Below are 23975 nucleotides of genomic sequence, written 5' to 3' on the forward strand. Positions count from 1 at the left end.
TTTTTTTAAAGCCTTCTGTTCCAAATTAAACTTTGGAATTCGGGGCAAGGCAGAGGCGACAAAGATGTATGTGACTCCCGAAATTAGGTTTAAACGCTTAGAAACAAAGTTGCATGAGGTGCTCATAGTTTTTAGGGCACACTTAAAGGGGTTCTGCAGTCATATTGAGTTAGGCCCTGTCCGGTGTAGAAGGACTAACTTGCTGATCAGTGGGGATCTCAGCGATGGGACCCCCATGGATCATGGGAATAGTGGTGCATTGTATCCCTGTTGCGCTCAAGATGCCCAGAGCAGCCGGTTGTGCATGCACACCTGTTCTATTCATCTCTATGGGTCTGACGGAGATAGCCAAGCGCCGTGCTCTGCAATCTTCATCAGCAACATAGAGATGAATAGAGCAGTTGGTGAATGCGCAACCATAGAATAAGGGATAACGATCTGTTTGGTGATTGCCATAACCTCCACCAAACGCCAAGAACAGGGATGTTCTTCTTCTTTCAATACTTTAGATATAATAATTCCTTTACTTATATTGCACACAGATTATGCAGCGCTGCACAGATCTTTGCCAAATCAGTCCCTGCCCCCATGGAGCTCACAATCTAATCAACCTACCAGTATGTTTTGGGGTGTGGGAGGAAACCGGAGGGCCTGGAGGAAAGCCACGCAAACACAGAGAGAACATACAAACTCTTTGCAGATGTTGACCCGTGGACCCTTGGATGTTAACCCAGGTCCTCAGCGCTGCAAGGCTGTAATGCTAACCACCAAGCCACCCTGCTGGATATTGCTTGAAATAGCGCTAGGGTATCTCTGGGAGTGTCTGACATGCTGTAGCACCCCATTTTCGTGATAGGCAAGGGTTCCAGCAGTCGGACCATTTCCCCTATATACTGTATAACAGTCCAGGTACAGGTACAACCCTGTAGAACGGTCCTTGGTGCCAATAGACTACAGCTTAGTAGCCAATCATCAGAAAGTCCTACAGTCCGATGGAAACCCCACCCCGTCTTATATATCCTTGAAAGCTTTGAAGTATGGCCGCATTCACACACTGCATTCTAACACCTGTTCAAACACCTGTTGCTTGTTTGCAAACGCGAGCGTTTCGGTCCTCTGTTTCTAAACGCGGCGCATGAATGCGACCTGAAAGAATGGGAAAAAGTTGCCTGGCTTTTTCGAAAATGTGTGCAATATTTTTTTTTTTGTTTTCTTTAAACTTTCTTGGATTGATACACCATTTTTCGGAGTGTTTTTGTGTCTGTGTATCCAAGGATGGGGGGGGGGGGGTTGCGGAGGAGCGATGTTTTGCGGCCAGGTATGTGGTTGTTTAGATGTCTGTCCCGATCTGTTCCTGAACAATAACTGGAAGTGATGATGGGATCTGGCAGGGATAATGTAATGTTCCACATACAGGATGTCTATAAACAAGTCACAGCACAAGGGTTGTCAGGGCTCCTTCACTTACACACAGAATATCGCTCAATGCCTGGCAGGGGGCGAGAAAGCGGTGACTGTCCTATACTACTAAGGACTTCGAGCACTCATTCGCTCTGTAAACTTACCCAGACACCCCTAGGGAATCCATGGCGCACAGGATGAGCCAGTGCTGGAGGTCCCAGACTGTAAAGGGCAGTCTATTTTGCTGGTTGTTAGATGGTCTCAGATGTTGTACCTACATTACTAGATATTGATTCCCTTTTTTAAACCATTTATATTCAGTATTGATATTTTAGACATGTAAATTACGCTGGGACTCCCAAGTCATTACTGGAACTTTAGTCTCTCATGTATATTATGGCTCGGGTGTAGTGTTGGTGTCCCATATAAATCATCTAAACGGCACAGACTACATACTGTGGACCCGATTGCGGCTAGTATTACATGTTAACCATATGATTAGCTGAGTGGTGTCTGGTTACTAGTCCTATGAATGGACCACCGCTCCCTGAACATACATTTCACCATTGGGATGTCCTCACACAATTGGGAAATCCTATGGTGGCTGCGGAGGACACCAAGCCTATTCAGTGTTCACAGGAGAGGAGGAATCCCCCTTATACAGCTAGGTATTCTAAGTATCAACTGTGTCTCTAATATTTTGTAAGGGGGTATTTATTCATGCTTACTAGCATTGGATATGGTACTGTGCTTCTTGGAGAAGGTATTCAAATCTATTCTCCTTAACCTGCAAGACTATGCAAGATCTGTTTTGTATCCAGGGTCCAAAGGATAGGGGATAGCAAGGCGATCGCTGATGGTCCCCGTTCTGCAGATCACTGGGGTCTGTGTATGGAGCGCTGTGACTGTTGGCTACTGTGTTGGGCCGCTGTGACTATTGGCTAGTGTGGGGGGAGGCGCTGTGACTATTGGCTAGTGTGGAGGGAGGAGATGTGACTATTGGCTAGTGTGGGGGGAGGCGCTGTGACTATTGGCTAGTGTGGGGGGAGGCGCTGTGACTATTGGCTAGTGTGGGGGGAGGCGCTGTGACTATTGGCTAGTGTGGGGGGAGGCGCTGTGACTATTGGCTAGTGTGGGGGGAGGCGCTGTGACTATTGGCTAGTGTGGGGGGAGGCGCTGTGACTATTGGCTAGTGTGGGGGGAGGCGCTGTGACTATTGGCTAGTATACAGATACTTTGAGCTTCCTAAAGGTCATTGACTTATATCTAAACTCCCCCCCCCTCTTTTTACCTTTTCACTTTCCAGACAGACAATCTTCCTTAACATTCGTGATTAGGCTTCCCCCTCTGTCCGTACATTATTCCGTGGCTGCTCCGGCTGTCGCTGCTGGCAGTGTGATCACTCAATGACTTTCTCTCCTGGTAATTACAAGGATTACAAGAAAAAGGAGAAAAAAAGCTTTTTGCGCCGGCGTCTGCTGAGGATTTTTCACATTCAATGCTGTGCCCTGGCGGTGCACACTGAAATCTCATTAGTGGGAAATAATAGGCGTCCGTGCTCCTGCCTGATGAGCATTGTTATGGTAACATATTCCTAAACAGCTGTTCCGCGTTCCTGTGTAGTTACCAGGAACATAAACCCTGCCGCAGGCTCCCCACCGATCACAATTGTGCAACTACAAATCCCATCGTCCTCAGCCACCCCTGCCGCAAATGCTCCGTAATGGGCCCGCGATTCTCTGTACGTTCATCCGCAGCGGTGATAACGTTACTAATGTGTCACTTAGAGGATGTTATCGAGTGGCTCCGCAGCGGGGAGTCTGGGAAGCATTATGTACTTAGGTGTGCAGCGTCTTGACTTCTGGCGATCTATTATCACCGGCTGTCATGGTAACCAGGCGTTATTTATAGCAGGTAGCAGTTGTCACAGAGACGTGTGTGCACCCGGGGATATACTGTAGCGCCAGGATCTTAGCCCGGTGAGAAGAGGAGCTGGAAACACAAAATGAAGATACCTGTGTCCTGATGTGGTCCTGTCTCATCCGAGTCAATTTATTACATATATCACTGATATTGCCCGCACATTGGCCTTATTTTGACTCCAGCATTTCCTATCGATGTCCGGCTTTCTGATTGTATCTAGATATACATTCTCTAGCCTAACCATTCTTGCGTTGAACCCCAGTATCAGGAGCGTCAAACTAATTTTACATGGGGACCACATCGGCCTCAAAAGGGCCAAATGTCATTTCTTTGCTGTGTAAATGTATCATATAGTAACTACGTTTTTACACTATCACAGTCATCAACCACAAAGCTGACATATTGTTAAGTAACCTGAGACATCAGCATGACCAATATGTGCCCCTTCAGTAGCCACAATAGTCACAATGCCCCCCCCAGTAGCCAATAGTCTGTTACCCCCACATAGTATCCAAGTCACAGTCCCCTCTTTAGTCAATAGTCACTTAGTCCTACAGTACACAAGTCAGTGTCTGCAGTAGCCAATGGTCACATTGCATCCCCCCACCATAGTACCAAATAGTCACATTGCCCCACCCCATAGTATCCAAGTCACAGTCCCCTCTTTTATTCAATAGTCACAGTCATACAGTACACAAGTCAGTGTCTGCAGTAGCCAATGGTCACATTGCCCCCCCCCCCATAGTAGCCACAAGTCACAGTCCCCTCTTTTATTCAATAGTAGCAGTCATACAGTACACAAGTCAGTGTCTGCAGTAGCCAATGGTCACATTGCCCCCCCCCCATAGTAGCCACAAGTCACAGTCCCCTCTTTTATTCAATAGTAACAGTCATACAGTACAGAAGTCAGTGTCTGCAGTAGCCAATGGTCACATTGCCCCCCCCCATAGTAGCCACAAGTCACAGTCCCCTCTTTTAATCAGTAGTCGCAGTGTCCTACAGTACACAAGAGTCAGCAGCCAGTAGTTAATGGCTAACCCCCTCCTTATTGTGCCCTCTTTTCTTGTAGCCCATTCTTATAATGCCCTGTCCTTATAAAAAAATGGGGCTACATATACTTCCCCACTATTCAAAATCAAAATTTCCTGTCCCCGTTTCCCAGAAGCTGTTGTGTTCTCCTCTTCTGTGCGGCGTCTGTACGCAGGTCTGAATCCGGCAGACGCAATGATGGGGTCACGCCTGCCGCCTTCAGAGCTGCATACAAACACACAAGAAGAACGGAAGAGGAAAGCTGAGGGAAAGTGCTCCATGGGGAGGCGGGACAGATAACACCGGGGTCTCTGTGTTTGACCCCTTCTCAACCCTTATCTGCATTTGATTGTATGTTATGCACTTTGTGCACCAGTCTGCAAATGAAATGGGGGGTAGCAAAAGTACAGCATGTTTTTGACATCTGCCACTGTAAACCGATGCCAAAACTGCTCCCATAGGAAATGACAGGGTCAGTCCCGGTATCCGTGTCACTCCCATGTTTCTGGACCACACCAGTGGATAAGTATGCGGGATCATCGGGGGTCGAGGGTTGTCTATGTGCCATACTACCCCTCACCCCGTGTATTACCAGGACAGGAGCACAATACACCACTTATAGATGTGATTTCCTAGAAGCTTCTCTACTGGGACCCGTCATACAATACACAGAAGAGCGAGGCTGCTCCGCACTCCTCCTCCTGCCTCTAGGTGTAGACACAATTTGCTGCTACATTTGATTGCTAAATGACAGATGAAAGGGAATCTGACAGCAGGACTGTGCTTGCTAAAATACAGGTGGTCTTGCGTAGCAGCCCTGGAGAGCTTTATGTGTGGTGTTAGTAGCAGCAGGACTGTGGAAAATGGATTCTTAGTTAAGTATTGTCTAAGGGGTTGTCTGTACACCGCTGCGCTCTTATCTCTCTATTTCTTCACAGCCTCTCTCCTCTGATTTGTTTGGAACGGTCAGCAAGCTTTTACACTCTTTGTACTCTCCGCAGACAGGTTGAGCTGTACAGAGAGCTAAGAGCACAGAAGTGTGAGGACATTTTCCCAGTGCACTTGGAAAAGTTTAGTCGTTGAATGCAGAATTGTTTTTTTGGCCATCCTTTTAGTAGTAACAACATACACAGAGCTATGATCACGCATCTCTACAGGGGCAATACGTGTATGTAGTCTGTGTATTTTGTATGCTGACAGATTCCCTTAAAGGGGTTGTAGCAAGGGGAGAACAAGCTGACTGGATCTCAGGAGCAGCAGGCTTGTCATGAGATGGGACTCCAAGATCAATCTGGAAATTTGGATTCCTGTTCTCTGTTCTGTGTCCGCTCACTAGTTATGAGCACAGCGCTCGGCTATCTCCGACATAGACAGTGGGGGACATTTATCTTGTGCCACTGTGATGGAATATGAAGTCCCCACCCCTCTGGTGCAGTTGGATACATCAGGAGAAAACTGGCATACAAGCCCTGATAAGTGTCCTCCCTGTGAGTGAGTGCCAGCAACACCTTAGCGCTGTGTTCAGCAATTTCTGACACTCCTATTACTATTAAATGGAGTAGTACGACGCACAATCAACCTGCCGATCCACCCATCAGCAAAAACAGAACCCCACTGCCCAGATTGCTGGGATTGCTGATCGATGGAGGTGCCAGCACTTGGACCCTCACTGATCAGCTTGATATCCCCTGTGCTGTGAATAAGAGACCATGTAAATATTTGGCACAACCCCTTTAAATGGCCACAAGAACCGATAGTGTCTGCATTTATCCTCTCATAATCTAATAGGATTCCCACATAAATCCCATTTACAGTACAAAATAAAGATGGGCGACATCTTGGAAAAACATTAGGCCGTGCGGTGAATTGCTGTACAAAGGTTATATTAGGAAGCTCCGGGGGGGACAGCGCGATGCCTCGTGACATAAATAGACGTTTGGGTTACAGGGGAAGTGGCGGGCGTCCTGTAAGCGATTGTTTGGAAGAATCGTACAGGAACATAGCGGACATTATAGCTATAAAAAGAATAGATCTTCTCCATCAGGAGGGCCCGCAGCACAGAGGATTTATGCTGGGGGTGTAGGAGAAAGTCCTCCTTACAATCCAGCAGACGGAGCGGCCCGGCCCTGGGATGGTGCGTGTACCCGGTACTAATACTGCACATTCTTACCTAGTATTGCTATGCTGAAGGATGTCGGTGGGTATAGGATTGAGAAACCTTATCTAATATTACACATCAACCACTTCTGGCACAAAGTGTAGTGTATAATCCTGGGTCGTGGGACGCCATTTTCTTTGCAAAAAATGAAAAAAGGGGTTGGGGCTCAGAATAGTAAGAAGTCAAATTTTTTTTTTACTTTTTGAACATATATATATATCACAAAATGAACATAGACAGTCTGATGCATGAAATGGACAAGGCACGTGTCTCCACTAGGTGGCACTATAGAGAGAGCACACATTCTTTGTACTAAAAGACAACTAATTAGCATGTATTTTTTCCACCAGGGATCTTTGCACAGTCTACACGACCCATTCTCCAGCTATTCCCGTCTCCACAAGCAGGGATATTATTCTCTCAGATCTAGGGCTCTTGTAAAAGAGCAAACTCTGACCAGAGGTACGAGCTGGTTGACACTTGTGGTTTGTTGTCTTTTGCTGCTACCTGCAGAGTATTTGGTCCTGTTGTCCAGAGGTCGAAAAAACATCTCTGCTTTCTCCCAAAAACAGCGCCACAGCTGATTATGGTGTATGTTGGTATTGCAGCTCAGTTGTAATACTGCGCACAACACATTTTCAGGTGTGGCGCTTTTTGTGGCATAAAGCAGCCATGTTTTTCTACTTCTGTGCGGGTGCGGTCACACGTGGCGCTAGCGTTGGGTACCCCGGCCCAATAAGGTATGCGGATAAACAAGACGCCAGGTGCTGATTACCGATCGCATGTGTTTCTATGTGATGGGTCCGAGGCGCGATACTTGTGCCACGTGTGACCGCATTCACTCTGTGTCACCACTTCTAAGCCTTAATGACAGGTTGTGATGAAACCAATTAAAGGGTTAATCTCATGCACGTGTGACCAGCTCCCAGAACCAGTTTGGTAATTGGAGGGTAGTGGTTGTTGGCGATACACTGTGCTCTGCATCGGGGAGAGATCCGTGACTCCTAATAGGACTGGATGTGGGATCGGAATAAGAGGGGAGTCCATAGAAGGGATAGTGACATTTTGGTATGTTGCGGCTGCAGGGAGTGTCACCCCATGAAGTTGTCGTTGCTCAATATGTTTCCTATAAGAAAACGACTTCTTGCCCTGAAGCGGATTTTTGTCAGGTCATGGTGACTGTGCGTCTGTGTGTAACTGCTGGACGTCGCTTCCTCTCTAGCCCTCGGGGATAAGTGCAAAGAAGAGTCACTTCTGTCAAGTGCTTCAGGCGATTACATCACTGTCAAGGAGACTTTCCAAAAATTGGAGAGGGGTGGGGGGCGGGGGAAGTGGTACTATACGTAAAAACCCGTATGATGTGACCTGATCCCTTGCAGAACCAGCGTGCGCGTCTGTGTGCGCATAACATCACTACACATCTCCCCTGCCCCTAGCCCAGCGCTCCGGTGGTCCTCAGCGGAATTTGTTTACATGTCATCAGCAGTGTCCTTCCATAAATACCCATCCGTAATGACGCAATTCACCGGCCTCAACGGTATATGACCGCTGAGGCCAGTGATTCATTCCTCTTCAGCAACGATGTATGTATGTAGACATGACACGGCTACAGTCACGTAAGCAAATCCCATGCGGAGGACTGTCGAGATTGCGTTATTTCCATATTATTTTTGGATTTTAACTCTTTACAAACCTTTGCAGATTTTTTTTTTTTTGCACTATTAGTCAGAGCGCTGTAAACCTGTTTTAGGGTGTTTGTATTACACCTTCTCATGAAGTACAATCCAGACGTTGCATCACGCCGATTTCTTCAAGACATTGCAATCTTTTTCCATTGAAAATGAAACGGCTCAGTTTCACAATGACCCCAGCAGTAATGGAGAAGGATGTGAATGTTGCGGTGAGGGTTAAATCTTTATGAGGCGGCGGGGCTGGGGGTAATGGTTTCGGTATCACGCCTTGTATAGCTGGCCTGCCTTCCGCCCTGTCCGGTTTGGTTTTGGCGCCCCCTACGGTGGAAGTTTTTCTCCAGCGTCTGAAGTTTCTTGTGTTTATACTTGAAGACATTCCAGCCGGGAGCTGAGACTTCTCCCTGGTAAAGGTCATGAGCTGCAGCCCGGAGACCGGAGACTTTGTTGTCTCAGGAAGTAATGATTAACGTGTATGGGTGCCGCCCACATTGTACTGTACAGGCAACGCACTTTTTGTTGTCATTTTTTTTCCCCCCCTCTCCCTGCACTTCCGCCATCACAACGGTGATCATTCATGTGAGCAACGTCCACTGTGACTAGTCGGGAAGAAGTCATGTATGGAAAGCTTAAAATTCCTGTGTGGCCGAGGAGTGGCCTCTAGTGCTGCGTCTGCTCAGCTGCTGTGCCCGCGGCTCGTAGACCCGTACAGGAGACGTCCTTCTACACCGTAAGTAACGCTGCGGCTTATCTAGCTATAGCGGGCGCCAGCCAAGTTACAGATTCTGTGTCCTACTGTCTCTTGGGGTGCAGTTTACTTTCCTCGCGTTGCGTGAGCGGATGTGGAACGGGTATCGGGCCTGTTTTGTGTCATTGCTTTGAACGTTGGGTTTGGATGATACTTTGCGGAGTTATTTTATGGTATGACATCTGATGCTAGCTATACCGGGTGCCAGTGATGATATATTTTATGTGTCTTCCTGTCATGTGGGGGTTCAGTTTACTTCCCTTGCGTTGCGTGAGCAGTTATCGGGTCTGTAATGGTCATTGCTTTGAATGCCGGGGGGTTTTTATGATACATTATATTTTGCACAGCTATACCAAAAAAAATTTTATTTTTTGGTGGTTTAGTGATTTCCTTGTGTTCGGTGAGCAGGTATGGAATACAGGTGGTTCTTGACTTAAGGGCAACAAACTTAGATGACCCCTAGTTACAGACGGACTTCTTCCAGATGTGACCTCTGGTGAAGCTCCCTGGATGTTACTATAGTCCCAGGCTGAAATGATCAGCTGTAAGGTGTCTGTAATGAAGCTTTACTGATAATCCTTGTTCCCATGACAACACAAAATGTAAAAATTCCAATTGTTTCAGTTATAAAATACGGTATACCAGTTCCGACTTACATACATACAAATTCAACTTAAGAACAAGCCCAAAGAACCTATCCTGTACGTATCCCAGGGACTGTAGTTATCGTGCATTTTATGTTTCATTTTTGTCAATGTCGCGGTTTGGACGATACATGATACTTTTATGTGATTATATGGTATCGGGGCTGGTAAGTCATTTATTTGTATATTGCAGATTGTGTAGTTATGTCTGGTTTCATCCCGTTGCAATCATCCTGGTCTTCACTTTCTAGTCCCTCTTGGCATAGGGAGGAGTCACGTGATTGGTTGTTTAGTCACTTCCTGTGTGTCGAGAAGGATCGGGAAAGTAGGACCTGGAATCAGTGTGGTGTACATTGTTGATTTTGTGGGTTTTGTATAGCATTATTTAGAATTATTAGAGCAGTTTATTCCTATGTCCTTGGTGTCTGCCATGACCCGGCTGGTTATCTTGTAGCATCATCAGAACCATCCAGACATCTTGTTTTTTCTCACCTCGGTTTGCATTACTAAGCAGATTTTTCTATAAGTAGATGTAGGCGGAGGGCTTCTTTATTGTGATCAGTTGACACTAATCGCAGGCGGGATAACTAATTCATTATACATTCCCTATGACCGTATCGCAGTTATGTGGCGAAAACTATTTGGATAATGTCCTTACGTCTTTGGGTCAATACAGCAGGAGCACTGTGTGTCATTACGATCGGGCCTAGGTCCAAGAACGTACAGGATCGGCATAATCCAACCGTCCCGTTTCTGTTTTTCTTTGTCTTCTTGGCTTAAGCATTGTGTGACGGCTGAGATTAGATGTGTCATGGAGGTGTCATCACAAGGGAAACTCGTAAGGAGAGAGTTTGCTGATGTCTGGGAGTATGTCGGCACTCCCTCCCACCTGCCCTTCCTGTTGTATAGCATCGCCTCGTATTAAATCTACATATATTTATAGTACTATTTATATATCTGTGTGGTTAGAGGACGGGGCCAGGGTGTTAGGAGTAGTCTAGAGATGAGTAGATGAGAACTTGGGTTCGGTGTTTTCCATTCTGCAGCTCCGCCCTCGTATGCGTTGCTTTATGGTCTCCAGAGCAGCCAATCATGCAGCTTTACGCTCCTAGGTGTTCCTGTGATTAGCCAGACGGCCAATCACTGCCTTGCTAATTTGCTATTAGCCCATTAAGTGATGCGCCCAGGTTAGGCGGAGCTGCCGAAAGGAGGACCTTGAACCTAAAGTTCTGGCCCACTCCACTGTAGCCAAGACTGATCTGATATTCATGACTCTAAGGTCTTGTTTCGCCTGCACAACCTCTCTTCGGCCTGTGATCCAATGGTCAAATGATCGCTTTGATTACGGTTCTGGATCATGTGACTCAACCACTTTTTTTTTTTTTTTTCTCCACTTATAGCGGCCACTACTGGGGAAATGTAGAATTGCATGATCGCCATCTCTGTGTCAGACAACTTTACACCGCCTATTCTATTCTAGTTTACTTTTCAGTCCAAATAGTATATAGGACGTCTTTGTGTGTTAGGACGATTTCTTTAGAACTGCGGTCCAGGAACATCACTGCCCCGCGGACACGGCTTCCTGTAAAATCCCCATCAGAACAATTTGTTTCTCATGTTTTTCAGCTGATGATAACAGATTGGTGTGACACTTTACTTTGTGTACAGGCCCTTGACAAGTTTATGACCCAGCATAGCTGTAATGAACCGGGCAGCCTGCAGGAACGGCCTTGGCTTCCTGAAGCCTAAATGGAAAGTTTTGTGGAATTTGTGAAAAAAAAAAAAAAAAAGTTTGACAACAGCCTCTTGTACGGAAAGCTTCGTACATCCGACTTTAATGAAGTACATTAAGAGTGTTATTAAGGGTTGTGAAATAAATTATTAGAGGTTATTACCTTAGCAGGGTCTGTGCCCCATCCACGGCGGGGGTGCACATCATTCCCGGGCTCATCAGGGTACTGACATGTATGTGGATGGCTGTAGGATCCATGGGCATAGGGGACCAGAGAACGGATGCCGTATATATCAGAACTATTACTTAACGTTCGAAAAGTAAAGTTTTCCTCCCACATATTTTGTGTAGAACCTTTCATGTGACACCTCTTGCGTTTACGGAGTTCATTTCTGTTTACTAGACGCTTGTCCTTTCTAAGGAGTAGAAAAATAGTTAATAATAATAGTTCTTTATTTATATTGCGCCTACAGATTACGCAGCCTTACACAGAGCTTGCCAAATCAGTCATTAAGCCCAATCGGAATCCTAGGATAGACGGTAAGACTCCTAGGTAAGACTCCCTGTCAATCCCTGTGTGTGGGTGGCATAATGGAGACTCTCACTGTCAATCATGGTGCATGGGTGGAGTAATCAGGACTCTCCCTGTCAATCACAGTGTGTGGGTGGAGTAACCAGGACTCTCCCTGTCAATCACAGTGTGTGGGTGGAGTAACCAGGACTCTCACTGTCAATCATGGTGTATGGGTGGAGTAATTGGGACTCTCACTGTCAATCACTGTTTCTAGTTGGAGTAATTAGGACTCTCCCTTTCAATCACTGTGTGGTGGTGAAGTAATTGGGCCTCTCACTGTCAGTCACTTTGTGTGGGCGGAGTAATCAGGACTTTCGGTTGCAGTTACTATGTGCCATTCAGGACTCTCACTTTCAGGACTCTCCTAGGAGTCCAGTTGGGACTTACTTTTCAATTATTATAAAAATCTATATTTATATACCGCCATCATATTCTGTAGCGCTTTACAAATCATAGGGAAGATTACAGAGTACACACAGTCATATGAAACCATGAGTGACACTCTAAATCCTATAAACCTGTATACGGCAGAGCTCAGCTTCTCCCCCTCTATCATATCCTATCAGATGGAGCAGCGGATCTCACTAATTCCTTATAAATTCTTGGTTTGCTGTTTTTTAAGCTAGGTCCTGTGTCTGAGACCAATTATTGCACACAAGGGCCCATGTACCATGTACTGGATAGAAAGGGGGGCCTAGAGCAGGTTACTATAATGCACTTGGAGGGCATTCAAGTCCTCTTCTCCCATGGGGCATCAGATGTGAGTTTCATCCAATGATTATGGATACCATAAAGTTGCAGTGTTGTTCTGCTGCCGGTTTCACACCTTCAATCCTGGCCGTGTTTTTGCCCCTTGCCCTGATGTTATCCTAGTAACTTTACGACTGGTGACCTCCAGACCAGATTGAAGGGCCAGGATTTGTGTTGTACAGGGGCATTCATGTTCCTCTATATGTTTTGTGTGATGTGACTCTGGGCCTGGTCAGGATCTGGCCCAGTACACCCATGGCCTCATAATGAAGAGCTATTATTTGTCGCCTCAGTCTCAGGTTAGTAGCAATGCTGCAATGCTCTGTGGGCGTCCAGACATCTGTATAGACAAATGTGAGGACGGGCTGCCATGTATATAACACTCGCTCTGAACAGCTGCAGCTCCGGCTTTATGTGCAGCCTCCCACACGGGAACGCTAAATCACTTGTGAGAAGCTGAGGCGCTGCCTAATTTGCAAAGCAAAGGTTGTGATCAGCTTTCTTCCTCGCTACTTAGTGAATGGAGTATGAAATATATCAGCGAGGCCTATTATGGGGCCCCTCACTTTCAGCACATGCATGGGTTGGGGGTCCTTAACTGAGAATATGTTGCCTGTTGTGGTGTCCTCCATATTTGTATCCTGGCTATCCGGTCATCTCATCTCAAAATCTGTGACTGCAGGGGGTAATTTATATTTGGCCCCAGTGTGAGACGGGCCCACCAGAGAAGCGGAGGATCCTCCGCTGGGCCCAGGTTCTTGCCATATACTGGGCCAGAGATGCAGGTGAAGATAACCTTTGTGGCTGCATTCACACATTGGGGCTCATTTACTAAGGCTAGGATCGGGTCACCCTTGAATAGACGACGTGTAAAGTGCACCTTTAATTTGTGACGCATCACAACTGGCGGTCTATCGGCGATCAGATGCTGGGGGCAGGCGGGCGCTTGGTCTGGGTTGCCACGCATCTTCCCTTTGGTTAATCAATAACTGTTATGAAATCCAATCTATAGACCGCGGTACAAACTCCATTGGCCGCTGTCACACGAGTTTATCTGCGGTGCACGGCGCTGCCTAGGACTGTACACTGTGGATTATCAGCAGATATCCCGGCTATGTCTGGCCGCCTCATCGCGCTTTACTTCCTGATAGACTTTGCTACTTTCATTTGCATCACTGGGTCTCCTGTAACACACACGGCTTCCAGTAAATAAAGCGTCACCCAAACTAGATTCCCTTTTCTATAAGGAGAGGGGAAAAAAAGCAGAAATGTCTCGTTCTCCGGGTAGGGCTGTCTGTCATTCAAGCCGTTCTCAAGAAGTCATTCTGCCTTAGGTGCTTTTTATATTGTTGTTGTTTTTTTTTTTTTTTCTTTCTTTCATTCTTTCTTTTTTCTCCCAGTTGTTCCAAATGATTTTTCTTAGCCCTGTAACATGCGTATTCTATTACCCATATAAGTATCGGAGGAGTATCCTTGGGAAAAGTCCCACTAACGCAGTGATAAGATAAGGGAAGGCTTCCAGCAATGAGTCTGCCTGTTCTGTAGAAACCCTGCTGTTAGGTGTAGATCTGTATATATGGAAAGAGAAAGTCTTCCGGAGCAGCGCATGTGTAAAAGTACTGACCCGGCCTCCCCAGTCCATAGATCGGCTCAGCACATATTCTCCTATTGAGAGAGAGAATTCAGATGCCACCGGGAATCTCTAGTCACAGTCTGTCTCCTGTTCAGTACCATATTTTTCGGACTATAAAGGTGCACAAAAAATCCTTTGATTTTCTCAGAAATCAAAGGTGCGCCTTATAGTCCAGTGCGCCTTATATATGATCCGTACTTACAGACAACAGCTGCCTTGAACTGTGCACAGGTCTTCCATCTGCTGGTCATTCATCCCTATAATCCGGTGCGCCTTATATACGAACCTAGGCATCCACCAAATACAATTTATAAGCCCAAATCTATTTGCTGGGGAGAGAAAGGAGGTCCCCACACTCATTAGTCCTGTGTAATATTGTGGGGACGGTTACAATTAGAGGAGAACTACCATCACTGTCTCCCACCTTTTCCCTCGGCACTTCAAAGGTTGATTTTAGAAGGAAGGAGGCCATGGATAACAAATATAAGAGGATTACCAATGTCGCCACAGAACACCTCTTCCTTTTTTGTGATTGGTATATCGGATCGGATCCTATAGGTGGGGGATAACAATCAAACTTTGTGCATCCGCTTTTATGTGTTTTATGATGTGAATGATCAGAGGTTCCTCGGATGAACTTGCTATTGTGGGTAGGCTTAGCCGCCAACACTTCCCATCCAAAATCCCTTACTGTCAGAGATTCCTGAGCACATGTTACTACAGTCCTGCTCTGGTCCCTGCACTGGTCCCTGCGACTACAGTCATTTAGACATGATTTATGTGAAGTCGATGGTTTGAATGCGTTTCGCTGCCTGTGTCTCCTACATGTCTCCTTTTTGGTTTCTATTTTACACATACCCCATACGTCTCACTCTCTATTTCTCACCATGTACTTACACTTTTACTTTACGTCGCCACCTCAGTTTTTCCAGCAACTCCCCACCCCCTGACATCCTTAGTACTGTAGGTATGATTATTTTGGGGTGAGAAGCAGACATGCCAACACTCGCCGAAAGTTCTCAAAATTGGTAAATGAGGAAGGAAATTAGAACTTTTGGGCCGGTGTGAGGGTTAACACCCAGTTGTCAATTTATTTATACATTTCTGAGAATACCTGAGAATTGTGTCAAGGGAACTCCAGTGACAAAGAGGAGGACTGGTGCACCCCAGCACTAAAGCCCTAATGACCTCTTATCAGGAAGGGACCTCAGGGGAGTAAGGACAGGTCGTAGGAAACCCCCATGAGTCGCTCATATTACAATGCAGCACTGATGTACAGCGGATCAAAAGCCACGGACACGTTTCGGGATGCGCTATCCCTCTACAGCTAGGGGATGGGATATCCTTCTGCTGTCACTCTGCGGGATTGTATCGTGGGCAGTGCAAAAACTGTTGTTTTTTCCGGAACATGTATATATGTTTATTATAATTTTTTATAATTTTCAGTACAGGCAGTCCCCGGGTTACATACAAGATAGGTTGCATAGGTTTGTTCTTAAGTTGTATTTGTATGTAAGTCGAAACTGTATATTTTATAATTTTAGATCCAGGGGTCGTCTGTAAGTCAGGCGTCCTTAAGTAGGGGGCCGTCTGTAATGTAATAATACAAATATTTTTATTTTGCTTATATTCAGTTTTTTTATTTTTAGTATTTACAAATTTTTTATTTATATTTATTATTTTTGCTACTTATTGTGATTTTTTTGGTAGCACTTATTTCAAACTGTAGTTGTTTACTTTATAGCCCTATTAATAATATTACTATATTATTATATATTATATTATTATTAGATATATATATTATTTTTACAACTTATTTTCCTTATATAATTTTTTGTATTTTTTTTATACTGAAGTTGCTTACTTTATAGCTCCATTATTATGTTTTATTATTACGGTATTATTTATTTCAATATTTTTTTTTTTTTGTATTTGTTATACTGTAGTTGCTTACTTTATAGATACAATTTTTATTATTATTAATACTGGTTTTATTTTATTACTTTTTTTTTTTTTGTAGTATTAGTATTTTGTTTATTTTGAACTGTAGTTGCTCACTTCATAACCCTAGTAGTCAGAACACATGATCCGAATAGTAAAGGTAAATCCACAGGGGCTATGCTTTCTTCCAGGTGCCAGCTGAGTGCCTTTAGGACCAGTTCACCTCACTTCAGCCATACTTATGTCTGCAAAGCTCTCATCATGCCCTACTTTCCCCGGTCTGATGAGTCAGACACATAGGTTTTTATGGACCTGTTAAGTTTCTATCTCTCTTCCTATTGTTCGCCTGATGATCTGCATGAAACCTTTCCATGTACTGATCTTCTATTAAACTCTGACGCTTCGTTAGCCTCGTACAGGGCAGAACGTGACGCTATGATGGGCCCGTTATGTACGGGAAAGTATGTTTAGCTTGGAGGAAGTCATGTGGACTCTGTGTGTGACATCACTTTCTGGCCTCCGAGAACTTGCAGGAAGTTTTCCCCCAGCAGTTCTCCTCCGTCACATCCCTGGCTCTCCTCCCATAGAGTCTCTCAAGTTTCATTTCAGCTTTTATGAGAACATACATCAGGTTCTGTTTTTTTCGAGCCATATTAACTTATTCTCTCATTTCCATTCACAGAATAACTTGGAGCAGGACCTTCCCTCTGAAAGCGGAGAAGGCGGATTGACTGGCGAGGCTGGTGACTCGGTGCCCGGGACTTGGAGCGATGCGCCGTGCTGTGCACATGTGCTGAATGATTCATTTGTGGCTTAGTAGAGATGAGTTTGCATCGGCAGATGGGTTCAGATCGGGACCTCCAGTCGTCGACTTCCTCAGTTAGCCTTCCACCTGTTAAAAAGGCGCCAAAGAAAAGGAGAATGCCATGGGGATCCATCTTCCGCAAGAAAAAAGATCCGAAACGGAAATCCAGGGACCTGACCAGTGGGGTCGATGGCATCGCCAGCATTGAGAGCATTCACTCGGAGATGTGCACTGACAAAAACTCCATCTTCCCTCCCTCCGTGAACCCGTCAGACAATGCGTGCGCTAGTAAACCGAGCGGAGACTACATGGAGTGCCCCCTGTGCCTTTTACGGCACTCTAAGGACCGTTTTCCCGAAATAATGACCTGCCACCACCGCTCATGCGCGGACTGCTTGCGTCAGTACCTGCGGATAGAGATATCGGAGAGCAGGGTCAATATCAGCTGTCCGGAGTGTTCGGAACGATTTAACCCTTACGATATCCGCTTAATACTTAACGACGACGTATTGATGGAGAAGTACGAGGAGTTTATGCTCAGGAGGTGGCTCGTGGCTGATCCTGATTGTAGATGGTGTCCCGCTCCTGACTGTGGGTAAGGATCTGATGTGCCTCTGTATGGATCAGTGCCAATTAGACCAGTATGTAGACCATCAGTATGGCGTCTCACTGTGTGGCGGTGTAGATGTGATGATATCACCATATGCTACAGGTATTGTACAGGCAGAAAATCTCCAAGTTTTACAGTGCCACAAATTTCTCAAAAAAAATAGGCACCCGAGAGTTTACCCAAAACTTTGCCCAATTTTCCACAATTTATGCCCCTTGTAGCTTCCACCCTAAAACACGTTGTCCACAAGCGGGTTAGGTCCGACAAACTTGATTTGTGCGCCTGTGGGATTTACCAGACTGAAAGTAGAACTGTACAGATTCTAGGTTTGGTCCGGCAAATCCCACAAGCTCACGGATCAATATTGTCGGAGCAAGCCTGGTCCATGGACAACCTTCTTTTCGCTTGGGTCTGGTTTTACCACTACTACCAAAAAGTGTAAAAACAATAATGAAAGACAATTTTTTTTCCCCCTAGTGTAAGGCTACATACACGCTAACATATGCCTGCTGGGCACACGGTGCATGGGCGAGGAGGAGGGGGTGAGCGCTGCTCGTCCCTGCCCCTCTTCATAGAGATACATGGCGCACAGCACCGTAATACGGAGAAAGATAGGACATGTCCGCACGTGTGCTGCACCATCTCTCTCCGTACCACTCTGTGTGCCCATTGCCGGCCTATGGGGGATGCATATACATCTCCCAACAGTCGTGTGAATGTAGCCTAAATCTGTGCCAGTTGCGCTACAAAATCTGCTTGTGTTACATACGGGCATATTTGATGAAATTGGTACTTTCCCCGAGAACAGAAAGATCCAAACTGAACGCCTCGTAAGGGTGTAAAGACTGGACCTGCCCTATGTAGTATGGAAGTAGTAGGAAAGATTTTTTTTCACTCGTTTTTTTTCTGGCAGAAATCAGACCTCGTAATAACATTTCTATGAAGTCCCTGTGTGTATGTAGGACAAATAGCTGTATGTAGTACAATATATGAGACGTACATACTAAACCCAGCGTATCAATGAGACCTGAAACATGAGAGGAGAATTTAGGTGTCCTCAAGCGCTTCACACAGCAGAAAAATACAGATTTGGATTATGTACTTTTCACCTCTGATACAATTCTACAGTTTTCTCATTGCCACATTATTCTAAAACACTAAATTGTGGAGCCGATTGTGGTTTCCTGGCCCTAATAAAGTCCAACCTACAAGTAAGTTACATAGGGTTTGTTATACATGGGTCCCTGACACGGCTTCCTGCGCTATGGATGTAAACCTGCACTCGTGTTTCTGACAGTGTCCTTAGACATAGCTCGTCACTTTCCTTATCCAAATGTCCTGATCCCTCCCCCTGGACAGGAAGCAGGAATACCTCTCGGAATGCTGTAAACATAACTTCCCGTTTCCTTTCTCAAGGATATGATGATGGGGAAAACCTATTTAAAGGGGTTGTACCAAGTTTGCTCGTTATCTTGTGGATAGGAGAAAAGAAGCTGGGACTCCCCACAAATCATGAGAACGGGACTCCCAGTAATCCAGGTCTTGCCAATTGTGGAGGGGCCAGTTGAGCTGGCGTCCATTCCATACTATGGGAGTGTCGGAAAGCCAAATAAGTTCCTTGTCGGTGGACTTGGCTTTCCTGGACTGGAATATAAATAATTGTCCTCAGTGTTAGGGATCGGTGCCACCTCAGGTGACTGCATCCCTATTCATACCCCATTGAAATCGTGTGGGGACAAGCATTTATATTATGGCATAGTTCTGGAGGCGATCTCTGGGGTGGGGGCACTTACCTACAGTAATTAAAAACAAAATTTTGCAATCACTTAAAGAACAGGTTATATACTTTATTATTTAAGGCGATGAATTATTGCAGTAACATTTATCCATAACCCAATTTATGAAATTACAGTACTGGAAATCTTTTCCCATAGCTCTTCAGTGTGATTTCCTCTGTAATTCCTCCTGGAAATATTGTCTTATTGTATAGAAATAGCCATTTACCAAGAGGACCGACTGCCTGTATTATGAGGAATTAGAGGATTTATGATGCAGAATTGTGATATATTTATGAAGGATACAATCTTTTCCTTGTAGCTATGCCGTCATCGCTTTTGGCTGTGCCAGCTGCCCAAAGTTAACCTGTGGTCGTGACGGATGTGGCACCGAGTTCTGCTACCACTGTAAACAGATTTGGCACCCAAACCAGACCTGTGATGCCGCGCGCCAAGAGCGAGCCCAAAGCCTGCGCCTGAGGACCATCCGCTCATCCTCCATAAGTTATAGCCAGGAGTCCGGAGCTGCAGGTACCTCGTCCCGATGTCTCGCTCATCCCACTGATTCTAAGAAATAGTTCTCGGCTGCGGTGGTGTCCATTGTCCTCGATTTATTTAAGGCACAAAGTTGCATTATTCTTACTCGTTGAACGGAGTGATTATCTCATGACCTGAGCAGATCAGAGCCAGGCAGAGTAAAGATGTCTCATCTCACTGGCACCGGGCCCGGAGCGCCCGCTCACAATCTCTCTTCTGTAAGACGATCCCTGTGATTCTGTGATGTAGGTTATAATAGCTCCTCACTATTATCCTCCGGCTGGAGCAGTGGAGCAAGGACTTCTGATTTTATTTTTAGTCGCCAGGGCGGTGCTTGTTACCCTTGGTTGGGGTATGTCTCAGGCATATCATGCAAACAGAACCGGCTCTTCAGTGCAGAGCAATGATTCTTCAGCCGTAGCTGCTAAATCTAGGTCATTGATGTGGTGCCCTATATGTATTGTCACTCTAGCGCTAGGCATTACTATTGGCAGACCTTTCCTGTTCTGTAGAGATCACTTAAAGGCAGTCCTTTTTTTCATCATTAAAGGACATCTACCACCAGGATGAAGGACTATATGCAAGTGAGCCTACAGGCTCCAGGCTTCATAGGTGTTAATGGAGCTTGGAGCCTCCCGGTGGTAGATGTCCTTTAATGGTAGGATTACAATTACAAATATTAGCTTTATATGAATAACTCAGGATGAAACCACTCTCCATGGGTTTTATTGCATCTTCCTGTTCTGAAGAGATCACTTCAAGGCAGTCACCCAATTGTCATTACAGACAGGATTACAGTGACCTCTATTCGCTCTGTATGAATATCACCTACTGCGAACGGAATTGATTTTGTGTTCTCTACATAATTCTAATATTTGTCACTGTAATCCTGTCTAGAATGATAATGAGATGGTTTCCTAGATGTGATCTCTAAAGAGCAGGAAGTGGTCACCTATTGAGAATGGCATTATCACCACTTCCTGTTCGGTAGAGATTACATCAAGGTAGTCTATCATTTGCCGGTATGATAAATATTAGCTCTACATCTACACCTTTCTCAGTCACTCTGGTGTAACGATGGGCAGACTTTTCCTGGTTCTGCAGATCTGTAGAGATCACTTGAAGGCAGTCCTCTCATCATTACAGATCGGATCACCAGATAACTAAATATTAACTCCACATAGATGACAACCTTCACCTTGACCCCTGTACAGGTCACAATATTGAATCTATGTGCACCTCTCCAATCCCCCCGTTTCTATAGTCCATATGACTGCTGTAAAGCAGATCTCTAAATGCTGTTACATCAGCTTGGGAAAAAATTGCTGATTCTATATTAATATGTAGAACTTAAATACATATAAACTAATGGCTATTTGTTTCATTCCTGACCAGCGGACGACATCAAGCCTTGCCCGCGATGTGCCGCTTACATCATAAAGATGAACGACGGAAGCTGCAATCACATGACATGTGCCGTGTGCGGCTGCGAGTTCTGCTGGCTCTGCATGAAGGAAATCTCGGACCTGCATTATCTCAGGTAAATACATGGGCCTTAGGACTAAAACAGACGAGCGTGGGTGGTGTGTGAATCACGGACTTGTAGTGGTGACAGATCATAGTGGTGGGACGTGACACCATTCATCTCAGTGGTCCGTAGAAGTCTGTGCTCACCGTATTACACCTCAGTGGAATATTCTGGCATTTGATCACAAACTTCTGCATTATGGATAGGATTACACTGACCTATATTGGCTTTATATAGGTATCGCCTATTGACAATGGATTGATCCTGTGTCATCTACATAGAGCTAATATTTGTCATGCTTGTCTTGAAGTGATCTCTACAGAACCGGAAGTGGTTCGCCTATTTAGAATGGTGTCATCCTGTGTTATCACCACTTCCTGCTCTGTAGAGATCACATCTAGGCAGTCTTCTTCTTATCATTTAGACAGCATGACAAATATTACTTCTATATAGATAACACAGGATCACACTCATGGAATAGCTGGCGTCCTGCTCCGCACAATCTCTACGGACCTAAACCTATACTACTTGTATAACACTAGGGAGCTTAGACCTGAGCATTCATTAACCAGATTACAAGAAATACTTCATGTACTGCCAAACTCCTCCGTGTAGAGAGAAGAATGTGTTCTGAGAAGCCGCGGAGCCTGCAGGGGCTCATTTACATGGATTTGCTTAGGGAAGTGTGCAAGTATCTACAGGCTTCTAGAGAAACACACACACACGACTTCTGTCCCTTATCACTAGACGTGAAGTTTAAAAGATTGTCCTTCCTGGTACAAGGGTGACAGATACAGTTCTGTGTCATATGATATGGGGCGTTAGGCGTTTTTCTTTTTTTTTTTTTTTTACTATGATTTTATTTTCTTTTGCAAGCACCAAGATGAAATCTCAGGGGGTGCACTACATTTTTCTTCAAGGAGACAATTGTATTACCTGAACCGAGAAAGCACAAAAGCTACAGCGCTGGTCTTGACCAGGGTTAGCCCAGTTTAGGGAGCAGGAGAGCACCGGGACATGAAATGCACAGTGACCGCTACCCAGAATCCCCGTTTTGTTGAGCACGGCCATCGCTGATCGGTGTCTCTCTTTATGCCCTCTGTAGCTATTTCCACCTTGCATCCCGGGCAGCTCATGTTTATAGCATTGTTCCCGCTGTGTCCTTCAAGGGCTTTATGGGTTTTGGCTGCCCAGAATAGAGCAGGTTAAACAGAGACACATTGGCTATTTTAAGAGAGAATGACTTTTACTGCAGCCCAAAGCCGCAGGAACATTTTCATCTCCAAAAAGTTGCATTGCAGGTTTCTTAAAGGAACCACCAAAATCCATCATGATAAACCAGGGACACTTACTCATAGATTCAGGAACCGTGACTGTGGTCATCTTCTTATATTTGTTATCCATGGCCTCCTTCCTGGTAAAAATAACTTTTATAATTATGCTAATGAGCCATAAGGGCTCTGGGAGGGGGGAGGCATTACTAGAGACTCTCCGTGCTGCAGATTCACAGATGTTACAATGTTGAGGAGCAATTCCCTCCTGCCGCTTCCTGATGTAATCTCACATAGTGGGAGGGGGAAGTTCCCCTGCACAGTGTAACAGCCACATCACGTAGGGGCTCTGGTAATGCTCTCAAGAGACCGTCAGGCTCATTAGCATAATTTTAGAAGGAAGGAGGCCCTGGATGACAAATATAAGAAGATTATCACAGCCACGGTGCCTGGATCTATGAGTAAGTGTCCCTGGTTTATCATGATGGATTTACTTGTAGATTACTTGTAGTTATCAGCGCAAAGCCTAGGAGTAATAAGTCTTGCTAGATTTTCTCTATTCTGTATATCTCTTGTACTCACTGTATACCTTTTTTTTTCTTTTTACCTTGTAGTCCTTCAGGATGCACATTTTGGGGGAAGAAGCCTTGGAGCAGAAAGAAGAAGATCCTCTGGCAGCTGGGGACGCTTGTCGGGGCCCCTGTGGGCATAGCACTGATAGCCGGGATTGCCATTCCTGCAATGATTATTGGCATCCCTGTATATGTAGGCAGGAAGGTAAGTGCACCTGGGAGTATCTGGTATTAGGAGTATAATAGCTGCCTGGGAGATATATTGTATGAGAGAACCCAGCTTACAACTGAAGGAGCAGTCGTATTATGTTGCCGTCCTCCCTTCCCCCTTTAATCTGTGGAGTAATCTTTCTTGGAAGGCTCCGGGATTGGGTTGTTCTGTGAAACTAGATTTCTTGAGTATCACAAGATCCGTACAAGAATTAGCACAGAATATACTCACATGATTCAGAGATTTGGTCATTGACATGATGATGTTTTCCCGCAGATTCACAATCGCTACGAGGGTAAAGACATTTCTAAGCACAAGAGAAATCTGGCCATAGCCGGCGGAGTCACCTTGTCCGTCATCGTATCTCCGGTTGTCGCTGCTGTCACCGTAGGTGAGGAAGGTTCATGTCGGACCTTGCTAAGGATGGGTATCCAGCCCCATGCCA

At 45.4% G+C, this 23975-nt stretch overlaps 1 protein-coding gene across 5 annotated transcripts in view; it reads left to right on the top strand.

Annotated features, from left to right (window-relative positions):
• The window catches only part of RNF19A (ring finger protein 19A, RBR E3 ubiquitin protein ligase), a 53869-nt gene that overhangs the window by 23820 nt on the left and 6074 nt on the right, over positions 1-23975 (top strand). For 2 of the 5 annotated variants that reach the window (XM_072151485.1, XM_072151490.1), the window contains exons 2-6: positions 16904-17621; positions 19734-19942; positions 21344-21488; positions 23362-23524; positions 23807-23921. In XM_072151485.1, the coding sequence (XP_072007586.1) occupies positions 17044-17621; positions 19734-19942; positions 21344-21488; positions 23362-23524; positions 23807-23921 (1210 nt within the window). In that variant the 5' untranslated portion in view covers positions 16904-17043. Of the gene's footprint in view, positions 1-8793; positions 8930-11796; positions 11877-16903; positions 17622-19733; positions 19943-21343; positions 21489-23361; positions 23525-23806; positions 23922-23975 lie in introns of those variants that run through there. The other 3 variants (XM_072151488.1, XM_072151486.1, XM_072151489.1) reach the window with 3 other exon arrangements.

Source organism: Engystomops pustulosus, chromosome 5, assembly GCF_040894005.1.
Source record: "Engystomops pustulosus chromosome 5, aEngPut4.maternal, whole genome shotgun sequence".
NCBI classification, from domain to species: Eukaryota; Metazoa; Chordata; class Amphibia; order Anura; family Leptodactylidae; genus Engystomops; species Engystomops pustulosus.